This window comes from Ambystoma mexicanum, chromosome 3q, assembly GCF_040938575.1.
Source record: "Ambystoma mexicanum isolate Mex_15411 chromosome 3q, UKY_AmexF1_1, whole genome shotgun sequence".
Classification (NCBI taxonomy): Eukaryota; Metazoa; Chordata; class Amphibia; order Caudata; family Ambystomatidae; genus Ambystoma; species Ambystoma mexicanum.
This window is the reverse complement of record NC_090926.1, coordinates 990,944,037-990,970,321: the sequence shown is the minus strand read 5'-3', so window position 1 is coordinate 990,970,321 and position 26,285 is coordinate 990,944,037. Positions and strand designations below refer to the sequence as shown.

Genomic DNA, 26,285 nt, shown 5'->3' with positions numbered 1-26,285 from the left:
GACAACAGAGTCAGGACAGCAGTGGCCGCTTCACGGTGTTGCAAAGGATCTGCAGGCGTTTTTGGTGGTAGGCTTCTTCGGTTACTTCAGCATCCAGTGGTCGACTTCCTTTCACTGCAGAAGCCTCACCTTTTATACAGTACCAGCACATACTCCTCTGCAATCTCTTAGAATTTTACAGAAAGGGGTGTTTGGCTGTCCAATTAGGACAGCTAGACCCCCTGTGGGAGCTGGTCCTATTCACGCACTCTGGCAGACAAAGGACAGGGGGGTGGGTGGAAGACTCCCCCCCCACGTCTGCCTGCCCAGACACTTTGGAGTTTTGGCGGGAACCCTTGGGTATCCCCGCCTAAGGCAAAACGCACACACTGACCTCCCCCTCCCAGAATGGTAGAAGAAAGGCTAACAAAGAACAACCATGCTAGTAATGGTGAAAAAAGAAGGGAGGCCCCAAGTTGGAACTAGAGTGTCACTACCGAGGCTAAGGACATAGCCTGCGGTATAAATGTTACACAAGAGTTGGTAGAACACACCCCTGCCACAACTAGGAGATTGTCTATGTGACTTAAAAGTCACAAGAGAGCAGGGGGATACTAGGCATCCCTTTGGCACTCTACTGAAGGTGGTGTGTACCAATCTCTCAAGACTATAGCGTTTGTATTTATTGTGTTTTATATAGCGCCTGTGTCCAAAGCGCTTTACATAGGACAGTCAACAATATAATTAATCAGAATGCAAATCAGCATTCTTAAACAGTAACATTCAAACTGTGTTCATAAATAGTAACAATCTCGTGGATATAGAAAAATAATCTTAAAGGCGGACCCTAAGGTTCCCCAGCAACACTAACCATAAGGATCTGTGCGCTGCAATAGTAAAAACCAGTGGTCGAAGTGGGCGGGAGTGGTGCTCCTATACTTTTTTAAATTACATTTTACCGTTCCTACACTTATTTTAAAAAGGAACCATTCTGGAATGGTTTTGTTTAAAATTAAAGTGTAGGAAGCAGTTGAAGCTTGCACTGCACTGAATGATACTTTAAACAGCAGGTGCATCTGTTTGACGGTTTGTATTGTGCGTGGGTGGGGGCGTTGCAATGGGGTTTGTGGTGAGCGGGGCAGGCCAGCAGAGAACATAGTTCCACTACTTCTTTTCATACACTATGACCACTGGTAAAAACACAGAAGCCTTTAAGAGCTATGGAGCAGACAGACTCCATAGTTCAGGTAGAATACAAAGAAAAGAGTTCCAAAAGACAGAGCCCACAAGAAAGAATGAGTGGAAAAAGGTTCCACTTATTCAGGATTGAAAGAAAAGGGTCTAGAAGTCCAGCAAGAAGTGCTGGGGGTCTCATTAGGAGAGGGGATGAAGCCTAAAAGGAACAAGTTACTTACCTATAAATACTGTTCTCCAACATGGCTCTGGCACGGATTCAAATGCTCATGATTAGTCCCCGTCAGGCTGTGTATCTGCGGTAAAAACTATATTTCTCCTCTATACCAATCACTCATCTGGGTCATACTGCCCCCATCCAATGACAGTCCTCCCCTAAACCCTTCCTCTGGCAGCCGTCTTCAGATTTGGTAAGCACGAAAAGTGGCAGTATGACCAAGAAATGGCGCAGAGGGGTCGGAGGGAGGGTTCGCATGTGAATCCATGCTAGACCCATGCTGGAAAACAATAGTTACAGGTAAGCTACTTGTTCCTTCTCCAGCATGCGGTCTGGAATGGATTCATATGCTCATGAATAATGAATACATAGCAGTACAACATTACACCACCACAGGAGGTGGCGAGGCTCCACAGAAGCAACTCGTACCTCTGAAACCGACTCGCCTCAAGCGAACAGGTTGCATAGCACTGCTTGGCCGACTACGGATGCCTCCCTGGAATCCCTGTCGATGCAGTAGAACCTTGTGAAGGTGTGCGAGGACCTCCACGTAGCAGCCCTGCAGATGTCCAGCAGGGTCACAACAGACAAACGCTGTCGTCTCAGCGATCGCTCTGGTGGAGTGGGCTATCGAAAGGCTGAGCAGTGGTTGGTTTGCCAACCGATGACAGTGCGTGATGCAGCCAGAGAGCCACCTTGAGATGGAAGCCTTAGACAAGGCCTTTCCATGGTTCACAGGACCAAAGCTCCCTAACAGTTGAGAAGTCTTCCGAAAACACTTCGTGTGTGTCACATAGAACTTCAGGGCACAATCAATGTCCAGAGAGTGCAGGGCCCTTCAGCCGGAGACAAAGACTTCGGGAAAAACCCAGGTAACACCAAAGGCTTGTTGATGTGGAATTCCGACGGTACATTCAGCATGAAGGAGGAGTACGTCTGCAACACCACCGTCAACTTGTGGAAAGTCGGATATGGCTGTTTGCAGGATAGGGCCTGGATCTCCACACGGACTTCTCCTGGCAGACGTGATAGCCACAAGGAAAGCAGGTTTCCATGAGAGGGGCCTGATGCATAGGCTAAAAAGGCAGCACGTTGAGTTCCCACGCCGAGTCAGGAGCTTTCACTGGCGGGAAAGCTCGAAACAGTCCTTTGAGGAACTCTTTGACGAGTCAGTGAGACCAAAGTGAAGATCTTCCTGGAGACCTGGTGTAGAAGGAGATAGCTGCCAGATGCATCTTGATCAAGGCATGCGCCAGTCAGGCCTTGGCCAAGGACAACAAGTATGGAAGAATCTGCAGGGCTGTGACCCTCGGGGGGGGAGATCTTCAAACGGCACAACTTAGAGAAGTGCTTCCACTTGTGACCGTAGCACTTCAAAGTCGACGACGCTCTGGCCTTGGCAAGGACCTCCCTGCAATCTGCTGGCAACTCATATCCGCCAAACTCTAGGGCTGCGGGAGTCAAGTCCTGCGGTTTAGCGATCCTGGGTCGTGATGCAGGATTGTGCCTCCTTCTCTGGTGAGAAGATCCAGAACTACTGGCAGCTTAACCGGAAGCGAAGCCGACAGGTTGAGAAGGTCTGGGTACCAAATCTGCCTCGGATCATCCTGCATCAAAACTGTTTCAGTGTGTTGATGACTCGTAGCAAGAGAGGCAACTGAGGAAACGTGTACAGAAACAGGTCTTTTCAGGAGAACGCGCCTCCCAGGCTCCTCGGCTGGTGGAATCTGTTGGCAAACGCCCAGCACTTGAAGATGCGATCCACCTGGTCCCGCTGAAGTTCCCACTCGTGGCAGGAGCGCAATTCCCTGCCGAGGGAGTCTGCAATGATGTGCTTGACTCCCGCCAGGTGAAGAGGAACATCAGTGTCCGACGGCCCAGTGTCACAAGTGCAGCGCCTCTTTGGAGAGCGCTTGGGACCGTGTGCCCTGTTGCTTCCTGATGTAGAACATTGTGGTGGTATTGTCTGTGAAGATCCTCACCACTTTGCCCTTCAGAAACGGAAGGAATGACTTGAGGGGCCAGAACACTGCTCATTGCTCCATGATATTGATGTGGAGATCCTTCTCCTACTGCAGCCACAAGCCCCTGGCATGCAGAAATCCGGTGTGGACCCCCAGCCTTCCAGGGAAGCATCCATGGTGACCATTTCCTGGTATGGTGGGTTTTGTGCCCCATGCAATGCTAGAGTGAACGATCCACCACCTTATTGACAGACGGAACTCCTTGTCGAGCAGGACCTTGTCCACGAAGCATCAGGGCACCCCATCCAGCGAGCGTCCATGAACTCCTGAAGAGGTTGCATCCATAACCTGCAGAGCTGGATAAGGTAAATGCAAGAGGTCATCATCTCGAGCAGCGACTTGATAGTCTGCACCGTGGCAGTCTTCATAGACAACAGTCGTTGCACTTTCCCCAGCATGGCCGCTACCATCTCCTCTGAGGGCGATGCTATGCTTACACCGTATTTAGTCTGGCTCCAAGGCACAGAGTGTTCTGCAGTGGTGTCAAGAAAGACTTTGGATAATTGATGGAGAATCCCAGATCCAACAGCAGCTGGACGGTCGCCTCTGTGTGTCCGACGGCTAACTCTTGCAAACTGGCCCGGATGAGCCAGTCGAGATACGGGTACACGGGTATCCCTCGTAGTCGCAGATGGGCTGCCACCAGTGCCAGGCACTTCGTGAACACCCTGGAGGCTGACTTCAGGCCGAAAGGGAGGGCCTTGAACTGGTAGTGCCGTCCCTGCACTATGAAGTGTAGGAACTTTCAAAGCTTCTTGTGGTTGAGGACGTGGAAGTAGGCGTCCTCCAGATCAAGCAAAGTCAAGAAGTCTCCTTCCAGTTGGCGAGCACGTGTTGCAACTTGACCATCCTGAATTTTGGGACTTTAGGTACTTGTTCAGACGTCTCAGGTCTAGAATGGGCCTCCAGCCCCCGGATTTCTTTTGCACTAAAAAGTATCTGGAATAGACCCAGAGGCCCGCAGTCTTTTGGGGAACCAGCTCTATCACCCCTTTTTGTAGCATGGCCCATACCGCCTCCAAGAGTTGAGGGATGTGCTGCTCCTGCCAGCCCACCGGAGGGATCCGCAGACACCTCTGCTGAAACTTATGGATATGTACGTAGGTGAGAGTGTCCAGCAGCCATCTGTCGGTGGTGATCTTCTCCAACTGACTGACGAATCCCGTCAGATGTCCTCCCACCGGGGGGCACCGGTGGGGGCCCAACGTCCGGTTCAGGCTTGCTTTGGTGCCGGCGTCATGCCTTGCGGGCGACGACGGCGCTGACCACCTCCACCGTAGGACTGCGAGCGGCCTCCGTAGGCTTCCTGGGTCATGGACCTGGAGGGATGGCGGTTTGAGGAGGAAAAACCTTTCAACGATCTGCGTCACTTCACTCTGGCAGTGCGGAACGAAGAGCAGTACTGCTGGATCGTGGCCAGGGAACGGGCTGTCTCCGTTTCTGCCTCGATGGCCTGTAGTGACTCGTCGATGACCTTCCCAAAAAGGTTAGCTCTGTCAAATGGCATGTCAAGTACCCTCATCTGGACCTCCTGGCAGACATTTCTGACCTCCAGCAAGCCTGGACGATGAAGGCAGACACTGTTCCCCATCTGCCAGAACCCTGTGTCAGTGATGCCAAGCACCACTGTGATGGCATGGTCCGAAGCCACCTCTACCTCCTGGAAGAGTGCGAGTGCCTCCATCCTCTTGTCATCGGGGAGGAACCCAGAATCAGGCCCAGCTTGTACCACAGCTCCCTGTAGTACCTGGCTAGGATCACCAGTGCGTTGGGTGCCATGACGGTGGATGCCGGTGTAAATAACCTTCCATCCAATGGCGTCCATCTTCCCCTCGCTGTCCGGAGGGACTGAGGAAGACTAGGGAGGTTCGCTGACCACTTCCTAGCAGCCACTGAAACTGCTGAGTCCGGTGATGGTTGCGACCTCAGGCAATTGGGTGCGGACTCCGGCATCTCTTCTCTAGCCTATCCCGTTTGGCTGGAGGCATGCAAGAGTTCTTCAAGAGGGCCAGGCCCCCCTCCCACATGTCGTCCAGAAGGGGTAACGCCATGACTGTCTTCCTCTTGGCCTCGTGCCTCTGGTTCAGGATACCCTCCTTCTTGGTTTCCTCAGGTGCAAGTTGGAAACATTCAGAGGCCTTTGCGAACATGGAATGGAACAATTTTTGAAAAAAACAGATGTTGCAGCCAATGTCGGCTTGAATTCCTATCTAGAGCGAAGCCTTTGTGCCTCTCTGGTTCCTTTCTCAGATGGCCAAGGGTCTGCACCAGGGGTGCCTGTATTGTGTCTGCAGCAATATATGTACAATTCCGAGAAATAAAGTTGGTACCCTTTAGTGCGCTCCTTGGGAAGAATTACTCCATCACTTGGTTGTGTTAATTCCAATTTGTTTATTCAGTATAGGTTCTGGATACTCCATACACGTAAAGTTTCAATAAACAAACTTTGTCTCCCAAATTGTCAATTTGGGAGACAATTTGGGAGACAAAGTTTGTTTATTGAAACTTTAAGTGTATGGAGTATCCAGAACCTATACTGAATAAACAAATTGGAATTAACACAACCAAGTGATTGAGTAATTCTTCCCAAGGAGCGCACTAAAGGGTACCAACTTTATTTCTCGGAATGGAATGGAACAACCCCACCTCATCCAGTGGGGACGCCCTCAGCTGCGGAGACCTGCCTGCTGTGTTGATATAGTCGTCGTCATCAGTTGGTGCCGTGGCTGTATCCGTCCCTGAGTCCGGTCAACCGGGGAAGAGAGCGCCTGACGCAGATGTGGAGGCTGAAATGGGGGCGTCGATGAGGCTTCCTCTTCTTCGCCGGAAGCTGATCGGGGGCCTGTGTAAGGACTCCGGGTCCTCGTCATCCGAGGATGAAACTTCGATGGCCTGGGGCACGGCTTGGGGTTGGACTGAGGCCTCTTTACCCCCCCCCCCCTCCCACCCATTTTCCATCCTGATGGGTCGGAGCTGGGCTCAGAGACGGCATCCTCTTCTCCACTGTACCGGCAGACTTCGCCAAAGTCACTGGGGCGGTTTCTCGACTCGGAGGGAAGGACACCTTCTACATTGTGTCGGCCCCTTGCGCATTTGCGGGAGCAGCCGCCACCAGGTCCATTGTCGACGAAGACCTCTCCCCGAGCCGAGTGAGCCTTCCTGGGCAGTCCAGCTGTCTTCTCCTTCGTCCCGGGCCTCTCCAGCAGCGTAGCTGGGTTGGGCGACTTCCTCTTGGAGGAGGAGCTCGATCGTTGGCTGGCAATGGAGGCGGATGGTGATGTTGAACGTGCCCTGCCGGACCCGCTTTCACAGCAACCCCGGTGGAACTGTGTTAGGGAGAATTCTCATAAATGGCTAATTTCCCTTACCTAATGAGTCCCTCAGCAGCTTTGCTGGATTTCTAGGATTTATTTTTTTCACCTGATAAGAGTGTGAGCCTTTTTTCCCACTCTTACATGTGTTTTGCTGTGTGTGTTTTTACCATGTGTGAGATCTTGGGCTCTGGAGCCTCACCTACTCCATGAGCATCATTTTTTTGTGTCTTACACAGCACCTTCAGTGCAGTAACACAGGGTTGTCTTTTAGACTTCCCCCGGACTTCATTTTCCTGGGACTGACTATTGTCTCCCAGAAACATGTAAAGTTGCCATTAACTTTATGTAGTGTCTTTAAATCACAGACCCAGTACAAACTATCTTACATGGAGTATTGGAAAGGATTAATTCCTTTTTGTCTGTCTCCTGGAGCACTGTTTCGCTTCCTTTACATCAAGACTTGGCTGGTGGCAGTGGTAACTACCCTAACTTTTCTACTGCGGTTATCTTATATAAACATGGTATTGTTTTAGGCTATCATATGAGCCTCGAACATAAACCCGCTTGACCAAATACATTTTATTTTGGCTCCGGCTGGGTTTATTCGCCATTTCTTTTTGTTAAAGTCTTTCTCGTGTTCTTCTCTGCGCGTCAATCTGGGGATGATTCCTTTGTTCGCGGTCTTTTTGCGGGCTTCTGCACAGAAGCCCTCCTTAAGGCGCCTGAAAGTCTGGGTAGGCAGGATGTGAGGGAGGGATCTTCGGACCCCTGCCATGGGTTCCTTTGTAACCCAAGTCGCACTCCTGTTTGATTGGCTAAGGGGACTGCCCTTGCCAGGACAGCCAGGCTGTCTGAATGGGGGAAAACTGCATAAAAAGCAGTTCTCTGGGACTGGAAAGGCAGAGTCGCCACTGGAATGAAAGAACCAACAAGGAGCTGACAGAAGAGGACCCCTACAATGACTGAACTGCCCGGTGAAGCCCTGCTGCGGGTCCGAATCTTCAGAATCCGACAACAGAGAAGATCCTTCAGGAAACTTCTTCCCTTGAGCTGGTGGGACCAACCAGTTTGCCCAAACTACAAGCCAGGACGCCTCCTCTGGTCGAATTTGCTGTACAGAGCTACAGTGTGCCGAATAGCCAGGAAGGTCGGACCCTGCTTGGCTTTTAAGGAGCGCACCTTTTATTTGTTGCTTTGCTCTGCTGCTGGTTTCTTCCCTGGGTAGTACAGGACCCTCCATCATCCTACTTCTTGTCAGTACGACAGTTGCTTCAGGAACCATGAGCCTGCAGGAACTAACAGGAAAGTCCGCCTCAGCTACAGCTTCCTCTCCATTTTAAGGTACTGTGCAAATCCGGTTGCTTGTTTCGTTCAACCGCGGTGAAAGTGTTTGAAATCTTTCTCCAAACCGAGGGCTTGTCCTTCTCTTTAAACTAACTTTTGTATCAACCAACCTCGTCCGGAAACCGTGCCACCAACTTTACTGCAACTACCCTGAACTGTGTGATCTTGAGCAAAAGACTTTTGACCCATTGACTTTTCTAGCTGATTCTATCTCTGTAGTTCCTCTTGTTCAATTGCCCAGAGTACTTACCTGTTGGTTTGATTTAATTTCTATTAACTTTGTCTTTCCCTCCCTTTTTAAATTTCTGTAGTGCCATTTGCTCCCACTTCATTTTGTGAACTTAACTTGTCTGGAATTTAAGGGAAGTGGTGTGGTGTATTAAGAGTGTGCTTTTTAGACTGCTTATAATAGTGTACTGTTATACAACTGAAGGGTGAAATAAATGTATATTCTATTACTTGAAAACCTTGAGTCAGTGTTTGCCTGAATCATAGTAATTGCTGTCCTTTGTGTAACTATCTGATACTGCTCACTTACTCTTGAGATAAGTCTGGCTGCTCAGCCATCGCTACCACTTCAACTGTGTAGTACAGGCTTGTACCAAAGGTGAATTTGTACTATCACTTGTAGTCTTAATTGTGTGTGGGGGTACCAAAGGTGAATTTGTACTGTCACTTGTAGTCTTAATTGTGTGTGGTGTTCCCAAAGGGTAATGCATATAATTCTGCCTAACAAACTGTACTTGCAGTGCTTGGCCTGCTATTGGGTCCCCACGGGTGAGGCATCCTCAAAGGATATAGAAGCCTGCTTCTCCGACTGGCCGGTCCTGGGTGAGGCATGACCCTGCTCGGAGCACAGAGGAGAGGCCTTTGCGTTCAGCCATGCCACCAGTCTACTGTGTCGATCCTTCGTCTTCTTCTTGGAGAGGGCGAGGCAGATCTTGCATTCTCCTTCCTTGTGGGCCGGGTGAAGACAGTAGAGGCATTGGAGGTGCTCTTTCTCCACAAACACGTTCTGTAGCCCATACTTGGTGCAGAGCCTGAAGAGGAACCTACCTACCTACCTTCCTTCCTTCTCCTCCAACATGGTCAGAGGCGCGGAGTAAGCATGATGGAGAAACTTCGAAGATCTTTGCCCTTGACAGGCGCTGGCATTCACAGGCAATCGGATCCCCGCTGTCGGCAAATGGAGAGAAGAGCACACAGGCTCTTTTGGACCAGAAATAGCTATTTTGTCAGTCAACAAATTAAAATATTTAAAAGTAGCTCACGGATCAAAACTCGAGGACTCCCAACAATCAAGCGTGCAGTAAAAATCTGAAGATGGCTGCCAGAGGAGGGGCTTAGAGACAGGACTGTCATTGAATGGGAGCAGTATGACCCAGAGGACAGTGATTGGTTTAGAGGAAAAATACAGTTTGTAACTGAAAGTAAAACCTTTTTATTTTACCAAGGATTCCCGGCATGCGAAGGGGGAATATTCATGAGGATGTGAATCCAAGCTAGACCCCCTGCACAGGGCATCCTTGGAAACCCAAGTTGCACTTTGTGTTGATTGGCTGAGGTGGTTGGCCGGGCCGGACAACCCCCCTGCGGCGTAATTGACAGCCAGGCTGTGTGAATGGGGGATTTTTCGCATAAAAGGCAGGACTCTTGGGCTGGCAGTCAGAGTCGCCACTGGAACTGGAAGGAACCGTAGAGAAGCAGAGAAGAAGACGGCTGCTGCAACTCCTGAGTCCCGGTGAAGCCCTGCTGCAGTCCTGAGCCATCTACCCTTCAACGACAAGAGAAGATCCAGTCCGGAGTCTTCTTCCCTTGAGCCTGGTTGGATCAACCAGCTCATCTTCCACAGGAAGAGGATCCTCTTCTTGGTCAAAATCGCTGCACACTGCTGTAGTGGTCCGGATAGCCATCTGAAGAGCCTCTCCCGTTTTAAAGGAGCGCACCTTTTTTTTCCACTGTCGCTGCTGTTGGCTTCATCCCTGCGTAGTGCAGTTCACTCCAGAAGTCCTCCTTCTTGTCCCCACGACTGAATATCCAGGAACTGTGAGTCTGCAGGAAACTACCATGGCACCAGCTTCTTCAACAAATGTTATGCTTGGCATAAAACATGGCGCTGGTGTGCAGTGTATTCTGGGAGCACTCAGAGCCGTAATGGATATTTACTTCATGCCGCAGTGAAAAGCTGTACTCATTTTGCTGAGAGATGGATTTACTTTGCTGAAGAAAACATGCTTTCCAAACCTGGTATGTAGTCTAGGACATTCTTCTGGGAAAGCTGGCTTTGTTATGTATTGTTATGAGTTATGGGACTGTTTTCCGTGGCGCTTGTTTTTAGAGGAGCGAAGCGCTTTGCTCCTTGAGGTTACTGTCGGTTGACCCAGCTGGCAACCAACAATTGCATTTGCCAGAAGGTTCGAGAAATTACCACCCCTTTTTGACGAGTGCATATATATGCGGAACCCCTCAACGGTCAGACGAGACAAGCACAAAGACCTCAGTCGGAGAGGGGACGCTTCCGTCCGGCATACCTGTGGGCTGCTGTGCTCTCGGCCTGGCTGTTATCAGGGTCTTCCAGCCGCTTCTGGCGGGATGAGGGATTCAGTTACGCCCACGGTGATGTATTTTCTTTTGAATTCTCTGTCTTTTCTGTGATTTATTTCTGTGTTATCACTTGTCGCTTCCAAGCTTTGAATAAATAGCCGTATAAGTGCTCACTATTTTCTAAGAGTGTGTGTGGTTGTAAGTCATTGCGTCGTCTACCTGCGTTTAAAGTATTGGCTCTGCAGTTGCATTGGTGATTAATGACTGTCCGTGCACTCTGAGCGAGCAATACATTTTGGCGCTGTGAGCAGGGTATTTGTGATGAATTGTTCCAAATATTAAAGAATCTGTTTGAACGCAGATAGGCTTTGTTTACATTGCAAGCGAAAGTAATTTGGCAGAGAGTGTTGAACTGTGTTAATCTGTTTTTTTTCTTGTTGGTGTGTGCGTGCCTGTGCGAGTGATTGCAGTGTGGAAAGGAAAAACTATATAGCTATAACGAGGTTTTGTACAGTATTGCAATGATGAATAGTTTGTTCAGGAAAAAGAGCGTTCCCGCTGGCGATGAATGTTCTGATGTTATCATTCCAGGCTGGACTAAGAGCCCATATAATAAATTGGCCCAGGAGTGGGCATGCGGCGCAGGGCTAAGTGAAACATGGGATCAGGGATTGGGAGATGCTGATCCGTCTGATGTAATGTTGTGCTTACAAGTTTCAGTGGAAAGGGAAAGTGAATGCGCTGCGATGGGTAGGCGGGGTTGGGTCCTCCTGCATGCCTATAGGAAAATACATCAAAGGAATTTGGATATGAAAAATGAGATTTTGTGATTGGAAAGAGAGCTGGCTGCAGAAAGGCAGACTGCGTTAATGCCGCAGATTCAAATGAAACTTTTTAAAGATAAGGCTGACACATACCAGGCTGTGGCCGAGAGGGCAGCAGTCAAAGTAGCCGGTATAAGTATAGGAAAAGACGGGGAGGGGTCAACCAAAGAAAGGTGGCAGCTGTAATCGCTACCGCCGGTGTGGACTGGGATCCGGATAATTGGGATGGTGACATTTTTGACTCAACCAGTCCAGAGAGTAGTTCAGCAAATGAGTCAGACCCCAAAACGGAAATTCAGCAGAAGACAGTGGTTGCTAAGCCAGTTAGAAGACGGCGAGCCGGGCCCCACCCGCAGAATCCTGCAGGCGGGGTTGTGGATTTAACCACGCTGGAGGATTATACCCAGCAGGAGGTTGGGGAAATTACCCGTTTGAAGCAAAAATCAGAGGAACCTTTATTGACATGGATGGTGAGGTTGCTAGATGGGGGGCGCTGCGGGGTTATTGGTAGATTCCACGACCTCACCGCGTTTTCTACCCTTGTCAACTGACACCAATGTACAAGAGGTCTTAAGGGCAGGGCCGCCCCCTGATGAGAATGGTCACGATTCACAGGTGTCTTTGTTGCACCTAGCAGTCCAAGCATGCAACCGTAAATACCCCATTACCACAGATTGGCCTAGCGAGGAAACAAAGTGGTATTCTTTGAAAGAGGCAATTCAAAAGGTCTGAGAGCCTGCTATGAAAGAGGCAATTCACGTAGATGCTCCAGGACACATGGGGCCGTGCCGCTCTCAGTTTCAACTAGAAACATGGTGATTAGAACTGCACCACCCGCATACAAAAGTGTCATTATGACTTTGCTCGTAGGTATGACGGGCAAACCCACTGATGAGGTAGTGGATGCCATTCTGGTAGATTTAGGGGAGTGGGACAAGAGTGATGACAAGCCACGGGAGAGAGAGGGGCGTATTGAGAGAAGAACTGAAGGCAGGATGCAAGATAGTAGAGACTCCCGAGTGTCCAGAAAAGACATGTTTTTGGCTTTGTTAAAAGATGGTGTGCCACGAGAAGAAATTGATGGCATTGAAACTAGGGTAATGTATGAATTATACAAAAAGAGAGGGCTATAAACAGCCAAAGAGTGCTATAAACAGGTTAAGAAACAGGTAGTAACCAAGTCACAGGGGCACACCTCACCTTCCGCTCCTCCTGAGGAAGAACAAGAAGAAGGGTCTATGGGGACACCTTGCCGTACCAGCCAACATACGCTGATTTGAGGAAGGTGGTGAATGCGATGCTAGAGGCAGAGTCAAGTCACACTCATTCGAAATTTGACTAGGGTTACGGCCAAGCTCCGGCAGCGTCTGCTCGCATAAAGGTTGATTGGCGGCCCCATGTTAATGTTATGATTTTCTGGGGGTCAGGAAATACGCAAGGGGTGCGAGCATTGATAGACACCGGGGTGGAGGCCTCTCTGATTCATGGCAATCCAGCACGATTCAAAGGCAGACAATTTACTATTACAGGTCTCGGGGGGGGGGGGGGGGGGGGAGGGAGGGGAAGGAGACCCCTGCAGTACAAACGGAAGTGGAGATGAAAATAGGCAATTTGAATAGGCAGAAATACCAAGTGTTGATTGTCCCGATACCCGAGTACATAATTGGCTTTGACATTCTGGAAGGGTTGACTTTGGGACTGGGGAGGTAAAACGTACCAGTTTGGGGCGTGTGCATTGATCTGCACACCCATTACCGTAGGCAAATTGAAGATGCCCCCAGTGCAAGTGCCTGTGGCAACCAAGCGGGTAGCAATGAAACAAACCTGCCTTCCTGGGGGGCACAAGGACATTTCAGACACCATCAAAGGGTACGTGGAGGCGGGTGTGTTACGCCCTATCACCACCGCATGGAACAATCCTCTCTGGCCTATTAAAAAGGGGGATGGGTCTTGGAGGATGACGGTGGATTACCGTGAGATGAATAAACACACTCCTCCCTTAGTGCCCGCGGTCCCAGATGCCATTACCTTGATTGAGAATGTCGAAAAGTTTGAGGGGACTTGGTATGCAGTGGTAGATTTAGCCAATGCATTTTTCTCTGTGCCCATTGCTGAAGAGTGCCTAAAGCAGTTTGCATTTTCTTGGAGCGGGCGTCAGTACACCTTTACAAGGTTATCTATGGGGTATATACATAGCCCGACTATCGGTCACCGGCTGGTGGCAGAGCACTTAGACAAGATCCCGTGTAAACCTGACATACAAATCTCTCACTACATTGATGATATCTTGATTCAGGGCAAGGATGAGCGCAGTGTACAAAACCAGTTAGAAGTCATTATGGAAGGATTGAAGAAGGAAGGGTGGGAGATTAACCCGAATAAAATTCAAGGCCCAGCTGAAACAGTGATATTCCTAGGGTTTCAGTGGCATAATGGGCATCGAGAAATGGTGCTGAAGGCCCGACAGAAAATACTTGAGTTCACCACTCCAATGAACAAAAAGCAAGCTCAGCAGTTTATAGGGCTGTTTGGGTTTTGGAGACAGCACAATCCCCATTTAGGGCAGATACTGGCCCCCCTCTACAAAGTAACACGAAAGAACTAGGAGTTTCAGTGGGGGGGGAAGAGCAGCAGAAAGCATTTGATTTAGCAAAAGACACCGTGCAGCAGGTGCTTGGTTTATGGCCATTGAAGGAAGGCGAAGTGGAATTGAATGTGTCTGTACAAGACAATTATGCTAACTGGAGTGTGTGACAGAAACAGGACAGGAAACTTGTGCCATTGGGGTTCTGGAGTCGTAAGTTACCTGATGCTGGTAACTCATACACTCAATTTGAGAAGCAGTTGCTGGCTTGTTATTGGGCCCTCGTTGATACCGAGCAAATGACGGTGGGCCATGATGTATTGATGAGGCCAGAAATACCAATCATGCAATGGGTACTGAGCTCTCCTAAAAAACACATAGAATAGGACATGCTCAAGAAGCCAGCATAATTAAATGGAAATGGTACATTCAAGACAGAGCCAAATCAGGGAAGGGTGGAGTTGCGAAATTACATGAGCAAGTAGCCAACACACCGCCCTCAGCTTACATACCACTACATACCACCAGAAGTGCCTGAAAAACGTGAGTCTCCCGTGAAATGGGGAGTACCTTATGGCGATTTGACCGTGGAGCAGACAGAGCATGCCTGGTTCACTGATGGCTCAGCTCGATATGTGGGAATTGAGCGATACTGAAAAGCAGTGTCGTACAATCCCAAAACAAAAAGAATTTTGACAACGTCAGGGAAAGGGAAGAGCAGTCAGTTTGCAGAGCTTTGCACAGTTTACCAGGCATTGAAACAAGAGACCCCTGGTCGATGTCATTTGTACACAGATTCATGGTCAGTGGCGAATGGGTTGGCAGTGTGGTTGCCAACCTGGCAAAAGAATGGGTGGAAGATTCATTCAAAAGAGTTGTGGGGAAAAGAACTGTGGCAAGATATTGCAGAAATGTTATCACAAAGTGAAGTCACTGTGTATCATGTGGACGCACATTGTGCTACAGATTCATTAGAACGTTGCAGATGAACACACCAAGATTTCATTTGTGGATGCAGAGACTCAGGAAGACGATTTGGAGGGTTTGGCCAAGTGGGCTCACCAGAAATGTGGGCACCTTGGAGAAAAGGCTACTATCAGGTGGGCACAAGCTCGAGGAATCAGTATTCCTTTAGAGGTAGTGAAAACGATCATTTTGCAATGTCCAGTGTGCCAACACCAACAGCATAGGCCTATCCCTAAGATTATTCGGGGTACATTGCGAGGAGGAAAACTACCAGGTCAAATTTGGCAGATTGATTATATCGGTCCCCTGCCAATAAGTGAAGGTTGTCAGTATGCATGCACTATTGTGGATACTTACTCAGGAGACGGAACAAGTTACTTACCTGTAACTGTTGTTCTCCAGTATGGGTCTGGCATGGATTCACATGCTCATGAATATTCCCCGTCGTCAGGCTGGGAATCCTCGGTAAAGAAAAAACCAGTATCAGTTTCGTTTCTGATCTGTCTTTCGTAGTAGTAACCAATCACTGATCTCTGCGTCATACTGACCACAGCCAATGACTGCCCTCTACCTAAGCCCCGCCTCTGGCAGCCATCTTCAGATTTGGTAGCACGTGAAGTGGCAGTATGACCAAGTGAAGAGCCGCAGAGGGGTAGGCGGGAGGGTTCGCATGTGAATCCATGCCAGACCCATGCTGGAGAACAACAGTTACAGGTAAGTAACTTGTTCCTTCTCCAGCATGGGGTCTGGCATGGATTCACATGTTCATGTTTAAAGAATACATAGCAGTACACACATGCACAACCACAGGAGGTGGCAAAGGCTCAACATTAAGCATCACATCAAACTCAACATTAAGCAAATCTTACCTCCTCACCAGGCTCACCTTAGGCGAACAGGTTGCGCAGCACTGCTTGGCCGACCCTGGACTCCTCCCTGGAATCCCGATCGACGCAGTAGAATTTCGTGAAGGTGTGCGTCGACCTCCACGTAGCAGCCCTGCAGATGTCCAGCAAGGGCACACCAGATAGGAACGCCGTGGTAGCTGCGATCGCTCTGGTGGAATGGGCTCTCGGACGGCCAGGCAGGGGTCGGTTTGCCAACCGATGACAGCACATGATACAGCCGGAGAGCCATCTGGAAATGGAAGCCTTCGAGAGAGCCTTCCCCTGATTGACAGGTCCAAAGTTCACAAAGAGTTGTGACGTCTTCCGAAAACCCTTCGTGCGGTCCACGTAGAACTTCAGTGCTCTAGCCATATCCAGCGAGTGCAAAGTCCTTTCAGCTGGCGACGAAGGCGACGGGAAGAAAACAGGCAACACCAAGGGTTCGATGAGGTGGAAGTCCGACGGCACCTTGGGCATGAAGGAGGGGTGCGTCCTGAGCACTACCCTCGTGTCGTGAAAAGTCAAGTACGGGGCCTTGCAGGAAAGGGCTTGGATCTCTCCCACCCGTCGTGCGGAGGTGATGGCCACAAGAAACGCTGTTTTCCACGACAAGAACTTCAACGGAGCCGAGTGCAGAGGCTCGAATGGAGGTCCCATGAGCTTGGTCAGCACCACGTTGAGCTCCCACGCCGGGGCCGGAGCCTTCACGGGCGGGAACGATCTGAACAGTCCCTTCATGAACTCTTTCACCAGACGATGAGACCACAAAGACGTCCGCCCCGTGGTTCTGGTGTATCGGGAGATCGCAGCAAGATGAATCTTGATGGACGCGTGCGCCAGTCCAGCTTTGGCCAGCGTCAGTAAGTACGGCAGTACTTGGGGAGCCGTAAACCGCAGAGGGTTAATCTTCTGTGCGTGGCACCAGACAGAGAACCTCTTCCATTTGTGTCCATAGCATTTAAGAGTTGAGGACGCCCTGGCCTTTGCAAGAACTTCTCTGCAGTCGGCCGGTATGTCGTATCCTCCAAACTAACGCTGCAGGAGCCAGGCCTGCAAGTTCAGCGACTTCGGGTCGTGATGGAGGATGGCGCCTCCTTCCCTGGAGAGCAGATCCGCGTCCACTGGCAGCTTGATTGACGGGGACGCTGACAAGTCCAGAAGGTCCGGGAACCATATCTGCCTCGGCCACGCAGGTGCGACGAGGATCATCCTGCACCGTGACCTCTTGAGCTGGTTGATGAGCCGGATCAGCAATGGCAATGGAGGGAACGCGTATAGAAACAGGCCCTCCCAGGGGAACGAGAAAGCATCGCCCATGCTCCTCGGCTGGGGAAACCTGCTGGCGAACCCCCGGCACTTGGAGTTCATCGCCGTCGCGAACAGATCGATCTGGGGTGTGCCCCACCGTCAGAAGAGGCGGTCCACTAGATCCTGTCGTAGTTCCCACTCGTGGCACGGGCGCAGCTCCCTGCTGAGTGAGTCGGCGATGGTGTTTATCCCTGCCAGATGAAACGGCACCAGAAACATCCTTTGGGCGACGGCCCAATGCCACAGATCCTGCGCCTCCCTGGACAGGGCTGGGGATCTGGTTCCGCCCTGTTTCCTGATGTAGAACATGGTGGTGGTGTTGTCGGTGAAGATCCTCACCACCTTGCCCTTGAGGGACGGAAGGAAGGACCTGAGGGCCCAAAACACTGCACGGAGCTCCAGGACATTGATATGGAGGGACTTCTCCGTCGGGAGCCAAAGGCCTCTCGCGTGCAGACTTTCGGTGTGCGCTCCCCACCCTTCCAGGGAGGCATCCGAGGTCACTGTCTCCTGGTGGCCGGGGGTCTGGAAGTCCATGCCCGCCGTCAGATGTGCGCGGGTGCCCCACCACCGGATCGCTCGTCGGAAACTCTCGTCGAGTGTGATCCTCTCCTCGAAGCTGCCCGTCGTCTGGATCCAGGAACTCCTGCAACGGGCGCATCCAGAGCCTGCACAGGGGGATGAGGTAAATGCAAGAAGACATCATTCCGAGGAGGGACTTGATGGACCTCACTCTGGCCGCGTCCGCAACCAGCATCCGCTGCACCTTGCCCAGAATGGCCCTCGTCCTTTCCTCCGACGGAGAGGCCAGAAGCGACACTGTGTCGAGCTTCGCTCCCAGAAACAGTGCGTCTTGCGCGGGCACCAGGTGGGACTTGGCGTAGTTTATGGAGAATCCCAGGTCCGTGAGAAGTTGGACGGTTCTTGCCGTGTGCTCCATGGCGAGTTCCCTCGTCTTGGCTCGGATGAGCCAGTCGTCCAGGTAGGGGTAGACGTGGATCCCCTCTCGGCGCAGCTGCGCCGCCACCGGTGCGAGGCACTTGGTGAACACCCTGGGTGCCGACCTTAGTCCGAAGGGAAGGGCTCTGAACTGATAGTGACGCCCTTGGACCACGAACCTGAGAAACTTTCAGTGTCCCTTTTTGATGGGAATATGGAAGTAGGCATCCTCCAAATCCAACGACGACAGGAAATCACCCTCCTCCAGCTGACCCAGGACGTGTTGGAGGGTGACCATCCGGAACTTCTGTGCCTTGATGAATTTGTTCAGTCGTCGTAGGTCCAGGATGGGACACCATCCTCCCGTCTTCTTCTTCACGAGGAAGTATCTTGAGTAAACTCCGGAGCCCCGAAGCCTCTTTGGGACGAGCTCGATGGCGCCCTTCCTGAGCATCGCCTTTACCTCCAAGAGAAGTTGAGGGGCGTGATGTTCTTTCCTGGCCACAGGGGGGACGCGCGGGCACCTTTTTTGAAACTCGAGCGCGTGACCCTGGGCTAGGGCGTCCAGCACCCAACGGTCGGTGGAGATGGACTCCCACACGCTGACGAAGCTCGCCAGCCGGCCTCCCACCGGGGTGCTTCGGTGGGGGCCCGACCCCACGGCCGGTTCAGTCCTGCTTCGACGAGGCTTTGCCGCCTTGACCTCCTTGGCGACGACGGCGGGGTCCGCCTGACTTGCCTCGTCCCCTGTAAGCTTCCTGCTACGACGAACGGGCCGCTTGACGGTAGGTGGAAAATCCGCCGCTGGAACCTTTGGAGGCACCCTGTTTGCCTCCGCTGCTCCGAAAGGGCGGCCGCCGTTGTTGGAGAACCCCAAGAGCCCGGGCCGTCTCCGTGTCTGCTTTGATGGCTTGAAGGGAATCGTCCACTGTTTTCCCAAACAGGTTGCTGCACGTCTTGACAGAAGTCAGTAGCCTTGAGCCATCCACGCCGCCTAAGGCACACGCCGTTGCCCAACTGGCGAAATCCAGTGTCAGCGATGTCCGTCGCAATCGTAATGGCGTGGTCCGACGCCACCTCTCCTTCCTGCAAGATCTCTAGGGCATCTGCCCTCTTGTCGTCCGGTAGGAAGTCCAGCAGGGGGGCCAGTTTGTACCACAGCTCCCTGTCGTAGCGGGCTACGATAGCCAAGGCGTTGGCCGCCTTAATCGTCGTCGCTGCAGACGAGATGACCCTGCGTCCCATCGTATCCAATTTCTTTCCCTCGCCGTCCGGCGGGGAAGTCGACGTAGAGGCCGCACCCCCCCACACTTTCTTCCTGGCTGCCGCGGAGACGACGGAGTCCGGGGTCAGCTGTGCCCGGAGGCACAAGGGGGCCGCGTCCGGGACCCGGTACTTCTTCTCGTACCGATCCCTTCTAGCCGGCGTCGTGGATGGGTTCTTGAGGAGGGCGAGGCCCTCATCCCAAATATCGTCCAGTAGAGGCACGGAGAGGACCGTCTTCCTCTTGGCCTCGCGCTTTTGATAAAGGAAACCTTCCTTCTTCTCTTCCGGGCAGAGCTGGAAGAGCTCGGATGCCCTGGCGATCATGGAGTGAAACGATCCAATCTCGTCGGGCGGGGAAGCCCGGGTGGGAGGTGACGACGGCAGATCCTCGTTGTAAACCTCGTCGTCCGTACCCGTCGCGGCCGTGTCAGTCCCCGTATCATCCCCACGAGTCGTGGACGGGGAGGAGGGCTGAACAGGGCGCGATGGCTGAAAAGGAGGATGAATCCTCCTTCTCTTAGGGGGAGGGCTCCCAGAAGAGCCTGGCTCCGGGTCCCCCGTCGGGAGCGGTTCCTCCGCTGGTGGTAACGGCAGTCTCGTCCTTATCTCCGAGCATAAGGACTGTATAGCCAACAAAATGGCCGCCGAGTTGTCTTGCGGCGCTAGTTGTGGGGAGTCCGACGGGCGGTCAGGGGCCCCGTCGGCACCCTCGACGTTATCGTCGTCTCCTACGTCGGGATCCCTCCCGACGGGCTGGTCTTCTTCCACGCCAACGCCGTGGCTTAAGACCTCGATCAGCTCTTCCTCAAAGGTTGAGGCCGAATCCACGACGACCTCCTGCCCCCCTTTTTCTTCTCCGTCGGAGGTTTCATGGGGGTCCTGTCGATGGGCATTAAAGAGGACTCCCTCCGCGGTGGCAGGGAGACTCTGAGCCCCGAGGTCGCCACCACTGGTGTAGCCTCCACAGGCTGAGCCAGGGCCGCCGCGACTGTCTCGATAGAGGCCTTGGCCGGATGGATTAAGGCTTTCACCACCTTAGGTGCGCTCACCGCCTTCTCCTTGGGGGGAGGGACACTGCCTCGCTCTCCCTCCGATGGGGCCTTCCAGCTCGACCGGGGCCTCTCCAGGAGCTTAGCCGGGTGCTCGGCCTTCCTCTTACCCGAACCAGAGCTTTGGCTCGTGGTTGATGGTGCCGGGGAGGATGCGCCCTGCCCGACCGTTCGGCGCTTCCGGTGCCAGCGGACTCACGGTGCTTGGCCTTGTGTTGGACGCCCCGTCGCCGGGGCGTCCTCAAAGGTCTTAGAAGACCGCTCGGATTTCTTCTTCTCGCCTGACGGGCTCTTCCCTTCCAGCCAGTTGGCGAGACGTTGATGGCGGTCCTTCATGGTCCGCTCCGACATATTGCCGCAAAACGCACAGTCCTTCTCCACGTGCGTCTTGTCCTCATGTAGGCAGTTAAGACAAAAGGAGTGTTCGTCCTCCTTAAAGACATTCTGAAGCTGGCATCCAGGGCAGACCCTGAACAGCTTTCCGGGCGTCGAGCTTCCCTTCTCCTGGGCCATGTCCGAGATGGGCCTGAGAAACTTCTGGAGTCCTCCAAAAGCGTGGCTCAACGAAATCTTCACCCTTGAGGGGCATAGACGAATCCGACACGGGTCCCCGTTGATCGGATGAAGAAACGGTGTAGCTTGAGGCTCTTGTTGACCGAAAAATCGAAGTATTTGAGAAAAAGCGTGAAAAAATAGCACTAACGCTCGAGGATCCCAACACTTGAACGTGCAGTAAAAATCTGAAGATGGCTGCCAGAGGCGGGGCTTAGGTAGAGGGCAGTCATTGGCTGTGGTCAGTATGACGCAGAGATCAGTGATTGGTTACTACTACGAAAGACAGATCAGAAACGAAACTGATACTGGTTTTTTCTTTACCGAGGATTCCCAGCCTGACGACGGGGAATATTCATGAGCATGTGAATCCATGCCAGACCCCATGCTGGAGAAATGATGGTTTTGCCGTGCAAGCGTGCCACACAACTGAACACCATTAGGTTGTTAGATCAGATCATATTGCATTACGTGCAGATTCAAAGTGACAATGGGTCACACTTCAAAAGCAAATTGATTAAGGAATATTGGCAGGAAAAGAGCATTGGGTTGCTCTACCATGTGCCTTGTTACCCTGCCGCTTCAGGGCTGATTGAACGAATGAATTGGTTGTTGAAAGAACAGCTGTACAAATCTGGAGATGGCAATTTGGCAGGCTGGCGTGATCGTGTGTTTGATGCGGTGCAAGTGCTAAACAATAGGCCTGTGAATGAGCATGAAACTCCTTTCATGCGGCTAATGACTCCTGCTTTACAGATTCAACCCAACTCAGTCAAAGAAACTCTATTATACTGGGAAATTACCCGGGTTCTTTAGCTCCCTATCGGGCGACTCCAGAGTCAGCAGGGGTAGACTTGCATTCCCATGAGGAAATCAGGTTAGACCCAAGAGGGATGGTTGTAATTGAAACAGGGATTGGAGTACAAATTCCCCCAGAGCATATAGGATGGATTGCCCCTAGATCTGGCTTAGCATTTAAGGGAGTTCAAGTGTTGGGAGGGGTAATTGATGCCGATTACCAAGGCGAGATCAAAGTCAACCTGATGAATAGTGGGGACCAACTGTTACCGATCCACAAGGGCGATCAGGTGGCCCAACTGATTATTATCCCCGTTAAGTTGTCCATGATTAAGAAGGGGGAGCCTCCTACAGTGTTAACTACCCGTGGAGATCGTGGTTTTGGCTCTTCAGACAGTATGGTACCCGGTGCGAAGGTGTGGGTGGAAAGGCCAAGTGGGTGGAAAGGCCAAGTGGCCCACCAGTGCCCGCAGATGTCATTGCATCAGGCAAAGACCAAGTAGTTTTAGTAATGGAGCCCGGTAGAAAGAAATGGCAATATGTGCCCGCAGATAAATGTTAACCTGAGAGAGTGAATTACAACAGATATCTCTTTTTTGGGTTTGCCTTGTAGATCCTGTGTCTCGCTGGTGTAATTGTGGGACTAAATGGACTCTGTTCGGGAGAGTTGCTGCTACCAATGAAAAATGTCACATCTGTGCCAGCGATCAAGGAGAAACTGATAATGATGAGTAATGATGTCCAAAAGCAGCCCTATGCCGATAAGCCACCCAGAACGAAGACATGGACTCGTGAAATGCGGCAAACACGTCAGGTGCAAGTGAAAACAACATTGATGCCAGTTATGCGAGAGGCATCTTCAGGACGGCGAAAACATTCTCCCATGATCACCCAAACGGAGAATATGTGGACATACCTGGCACAACAGGTGCTCAACATTACGCTCTTTTGCCTTACTGACGTGCCCAATGCTGAAGCCTTACTGACTACGTACTTAGTAGCAGTGCCGACGCCAGTTCCGGTTCTAAAGCATATTCTCGGCGTCACGCACAATGATTCTTTGGTTCAAGATTCCGATATCAGGCAATCCTTTTCCGTCTAAGAGTACTACAGGTTTTGCCAGGAATCAGATCGCAAATGGAGAAATTTGACACGTATTATAACCTATAATATAACTCAAGGTGATGTGTGTTACCTTATGACATGCAATGCAAAAGAAATTGGCAAATGCCAACAGCTCAATTTAACCAAACAGCAAAATCACACTGTGTTCGAGAAACAATTGTGTTCGCGTGTTCCACGCACATGTACCAGTGTGAATAACACTATGTCTTGTAATCATACAGTGATAGCTGCCAGTCATTTCAATCATGTGAAACTTCCAACAGGATGGCTCTTTTCATGTGGCAACATCACATACACTTATATTCCAGCTAACATTTCCGGAGGTCCATGTGCCTTAACTCGATTAGGACTAATGATGTTCCCATTACACCCAGCGATATCTCGAGGCAAAAGGTCAACTTTTGCGTCTGTGGGTCTATCCCCCGATTGTGATTCACATGTGCATTTGCTATCAGAAGCTGAGGTTCTAGCATTAACCCTTTCATTTGTGGGAGTTTGGGGTTTAGCCGCTGGGGGTTACAAATCTTTGATCAAATTAGCATGTTTAGTAGTCAAAGGACTCAATCATACTTCTCAGGCATTAGAAGAGTTACTCCTTGATAGCAAAGTTATTAGAAAAGCAACTTTGCAAAACAGGGCTGCTGTTGATTATCCATTGCTAAAGCATCATTTAGGTTGTAACGCAGTTGAAGGTATGTGTTTCAATCTAAGTGACCATTCACAATCCATTGAAAGTCATATTCGAGGTTTGAGGGATCTCATTTCTCAAGTGTACCAAGATCATAATGGGAATTGGTGGGATTGGTTATTTTCATGGATTCCTGATATTGGGGGTACACTGTGTTACGCTTTTGCTTGTATTTGCATTATATTAGCTATCATAATAGCTTGTTGTTGTGGTATTCAATGCATTCCCAACTTAGTTTTAATATTTCGTCGGTTTCAGAGACCGGCTCCTCTGCCACTGGGCTATGGAAGATAAATATCCAAGGGTGGAATTGTTATGCTTGAGCTAAGACATGGCACTGGTGTGCAGTGTAACTGGTGTGCAGTGTATTCTGCCGCAGTGAAAATCTGTACTCATTTTGCTGAGAGCTGGATTTACTTTTCTGAAGAAAACATGCTTTTCAAACCTGGTATGCAGACAAGGACATTCTGCTGGGAAAGCTGGCTTTGTTATGTCTTGTTATGAGTTATGGGACTGTTTTCCGTGGCCCTTGTTTTTAGAGGAGGGAAGCGCTTTGCTCCTTGGGGTTACTGTCGGTTGACCCAGCTGGCAACCAACGGTTGCCCATCAATGCGCAAGTGCATTTGCCAGAAGGTTCGAGAAATTACCACCCCTTTTTGACGAGTGCATATATGCGGAACCCCTCAACGGTCAGACGGGACAAGTACAAAGACCTCAGTTGGGGGGGGGGGGGACGCTTCCGCCCGGCATACCTGTGGGCTGTTGTGCTCTCGGCCTGGCTGTTATCGGGGTCTTCCAGCCGCTTCTGGCGATATGAGGGATTCAGTTACGCCCACAGTGATGTATTTTCTTTTGAATTCTCTGTCTTTTCTGTGATTTATTTCTGTGTTATCCCTTGTTGCTTCCAAGCTTTGAATAAATAGCCGTATAAGTGCTCATTATTTTCTAAGAGTGCGTGTGGTTGTAAGTCATTGCATCGCCTACCTGCGTTTAATGTATTGGCTCTGCAATTGCATTGGTGATTAACGACTGTCCGTGCACTCCGGGCGAGCAATACAACGAATAAGGTACTGTGGCCAGCTTCGAGGAACTAGGGTGAACCCTTTTCTCCTCATCCAAGGCTTGCCCTTGTCTTCCTTCCCTCTTATAACTTTTGCTTCCTCTGTTGACAATATCCAAGTACTTCTGGCAACGTTGAATTTTGAACGGTCTGTGTGATCCTCGACAACAGGAACCCGGTTCCACTTGACATTGGCACAGGCCTATTGACTTATTTTCACGACAGCAAGCGTTCTCTGATTCTGTCTGCCTTGACAAAAGCATTGCCTATGATTTTTGCCCCCGACTCTCTTTTGTTAACTCAGGTGCTATATGTGTTCTCTTTTGACAAGGCCAAGCTCTGGAAATAAATGCAAAAAGCTATCAAAACCCTTCTGTTTCAATTTTCAGTGTACACCGTCGCCCTTTGGAGCTCGAGTACCCTACACATACCTATAATATTAAATAACTACTTTGGGCCAGCACCTTCAGAAAAGAAGCCTCCATTCATGCAAAATTCACCCTTGTACGCACATTTGTTGAATTGCATCTTTTAACTCAAGGCAGATATTACCTGAGTTTCTCCCAGTACATCGCGGTTCTCAATGGGGAAAGGATTACTCGAAATGGAAAATGTGTAGACTGGGTCTTTGGGGAAGGTGGTAGTGATCTGCAAAAAAAAAAAAAAGCATAATAAAGGCAGGAAATAAACCGGGGTACAGTGTTACATAGGCAGTATACAAACAGTGCAGAAGATATTATTGTGCCACAGTAGTTGCTTCTACGACTTGTACCAAAGCGGTTAGAACTAGAAGCTGTGCTGAAGAATGGTACCAGTTATCAAATATTCTTTCCATTGCTGCTTTCTCTCCATAGACACCCTACCTTTTGCAGTTTTGAACTTTTCCTGACTTTTGGCAGCAAGTGAAGCCTCTTTGCTCCACTTACATTTGGAACATTGGGGGCATTAATCTGTCCCTGTGGCCATCAGTGCAGGAGAACTCTTCTCTAAAGTAAAATTCCCAGTTTGTTTTTATCTGCACACAACTTTTGATGAAGTGCGGTAGACCCACTTTGTGACTAACTTTGCTTTTGGTAACTTTGTTTTATTTGCTTATATAGCGCACCAAACCCAGAGATATCTGGGTGCTTTTCTTAGCTACATGGTTACAATATATATGCGATACAATAATACAAGCAAAAGAATATGCAGTAATTACATGTGATAATATACAGATCTGTACAGAGCGCAGGCTATATACAACATATAAAAAGCATACAGAGCATAAGTCATCAGTTACATGAAGTTACGCCTGTTCTAGGCGATATCAAGCTGAGCTATGGCATGTCAAAAGGAAAGCAGGGTCAGGTAGTCACGATAGCATAGGGTAGCTGAGGTACTTTAGCTTGTGAGAACAGCCAAGATTAAGGAGAGGACCATGGGGTCATTTCTGAGTGCTAGCGGTAGCTTGATCCATGTCTTAGCCGCGAGCACTGGAAAGCTAGTTCCTCCCGCTTTGTTAAGTTTACATTTTGGAATGTTAAGACAATAGGCATAGTTAGTTCTGGTGGGTCTGGTAGATATTTTTCTGGAGAAATTGTCCATCAGATATTTAGGAGCCGAGTTATTTAGGTATTTATGAGT

General features: G+C 50.4%; 1 protein-coding gene across 1 annotated transcript in view; it reads right to left on the bottom strand.

Annotated features, from left to right (window-relative positions):
* Positions 1-26,285, bottom strand: part of NPLOC4 (NPL4 homolog, ubiquitin recognition factor) — an 847,851-nt gene that overhangs the window by 197,700 nt on the left and 623,866 nt on the right. Inside the window, exon 14 of the mRNA XM_069655142.1 lies at positions 25,215-25,310. Coding sequence (XP_069511243.1) covers positions 25,215-25,310 — 96 coding nt within the window. The remainder of the gene's footprint in view (positions 1-25,214; positions 25,311-26,285) is intronic.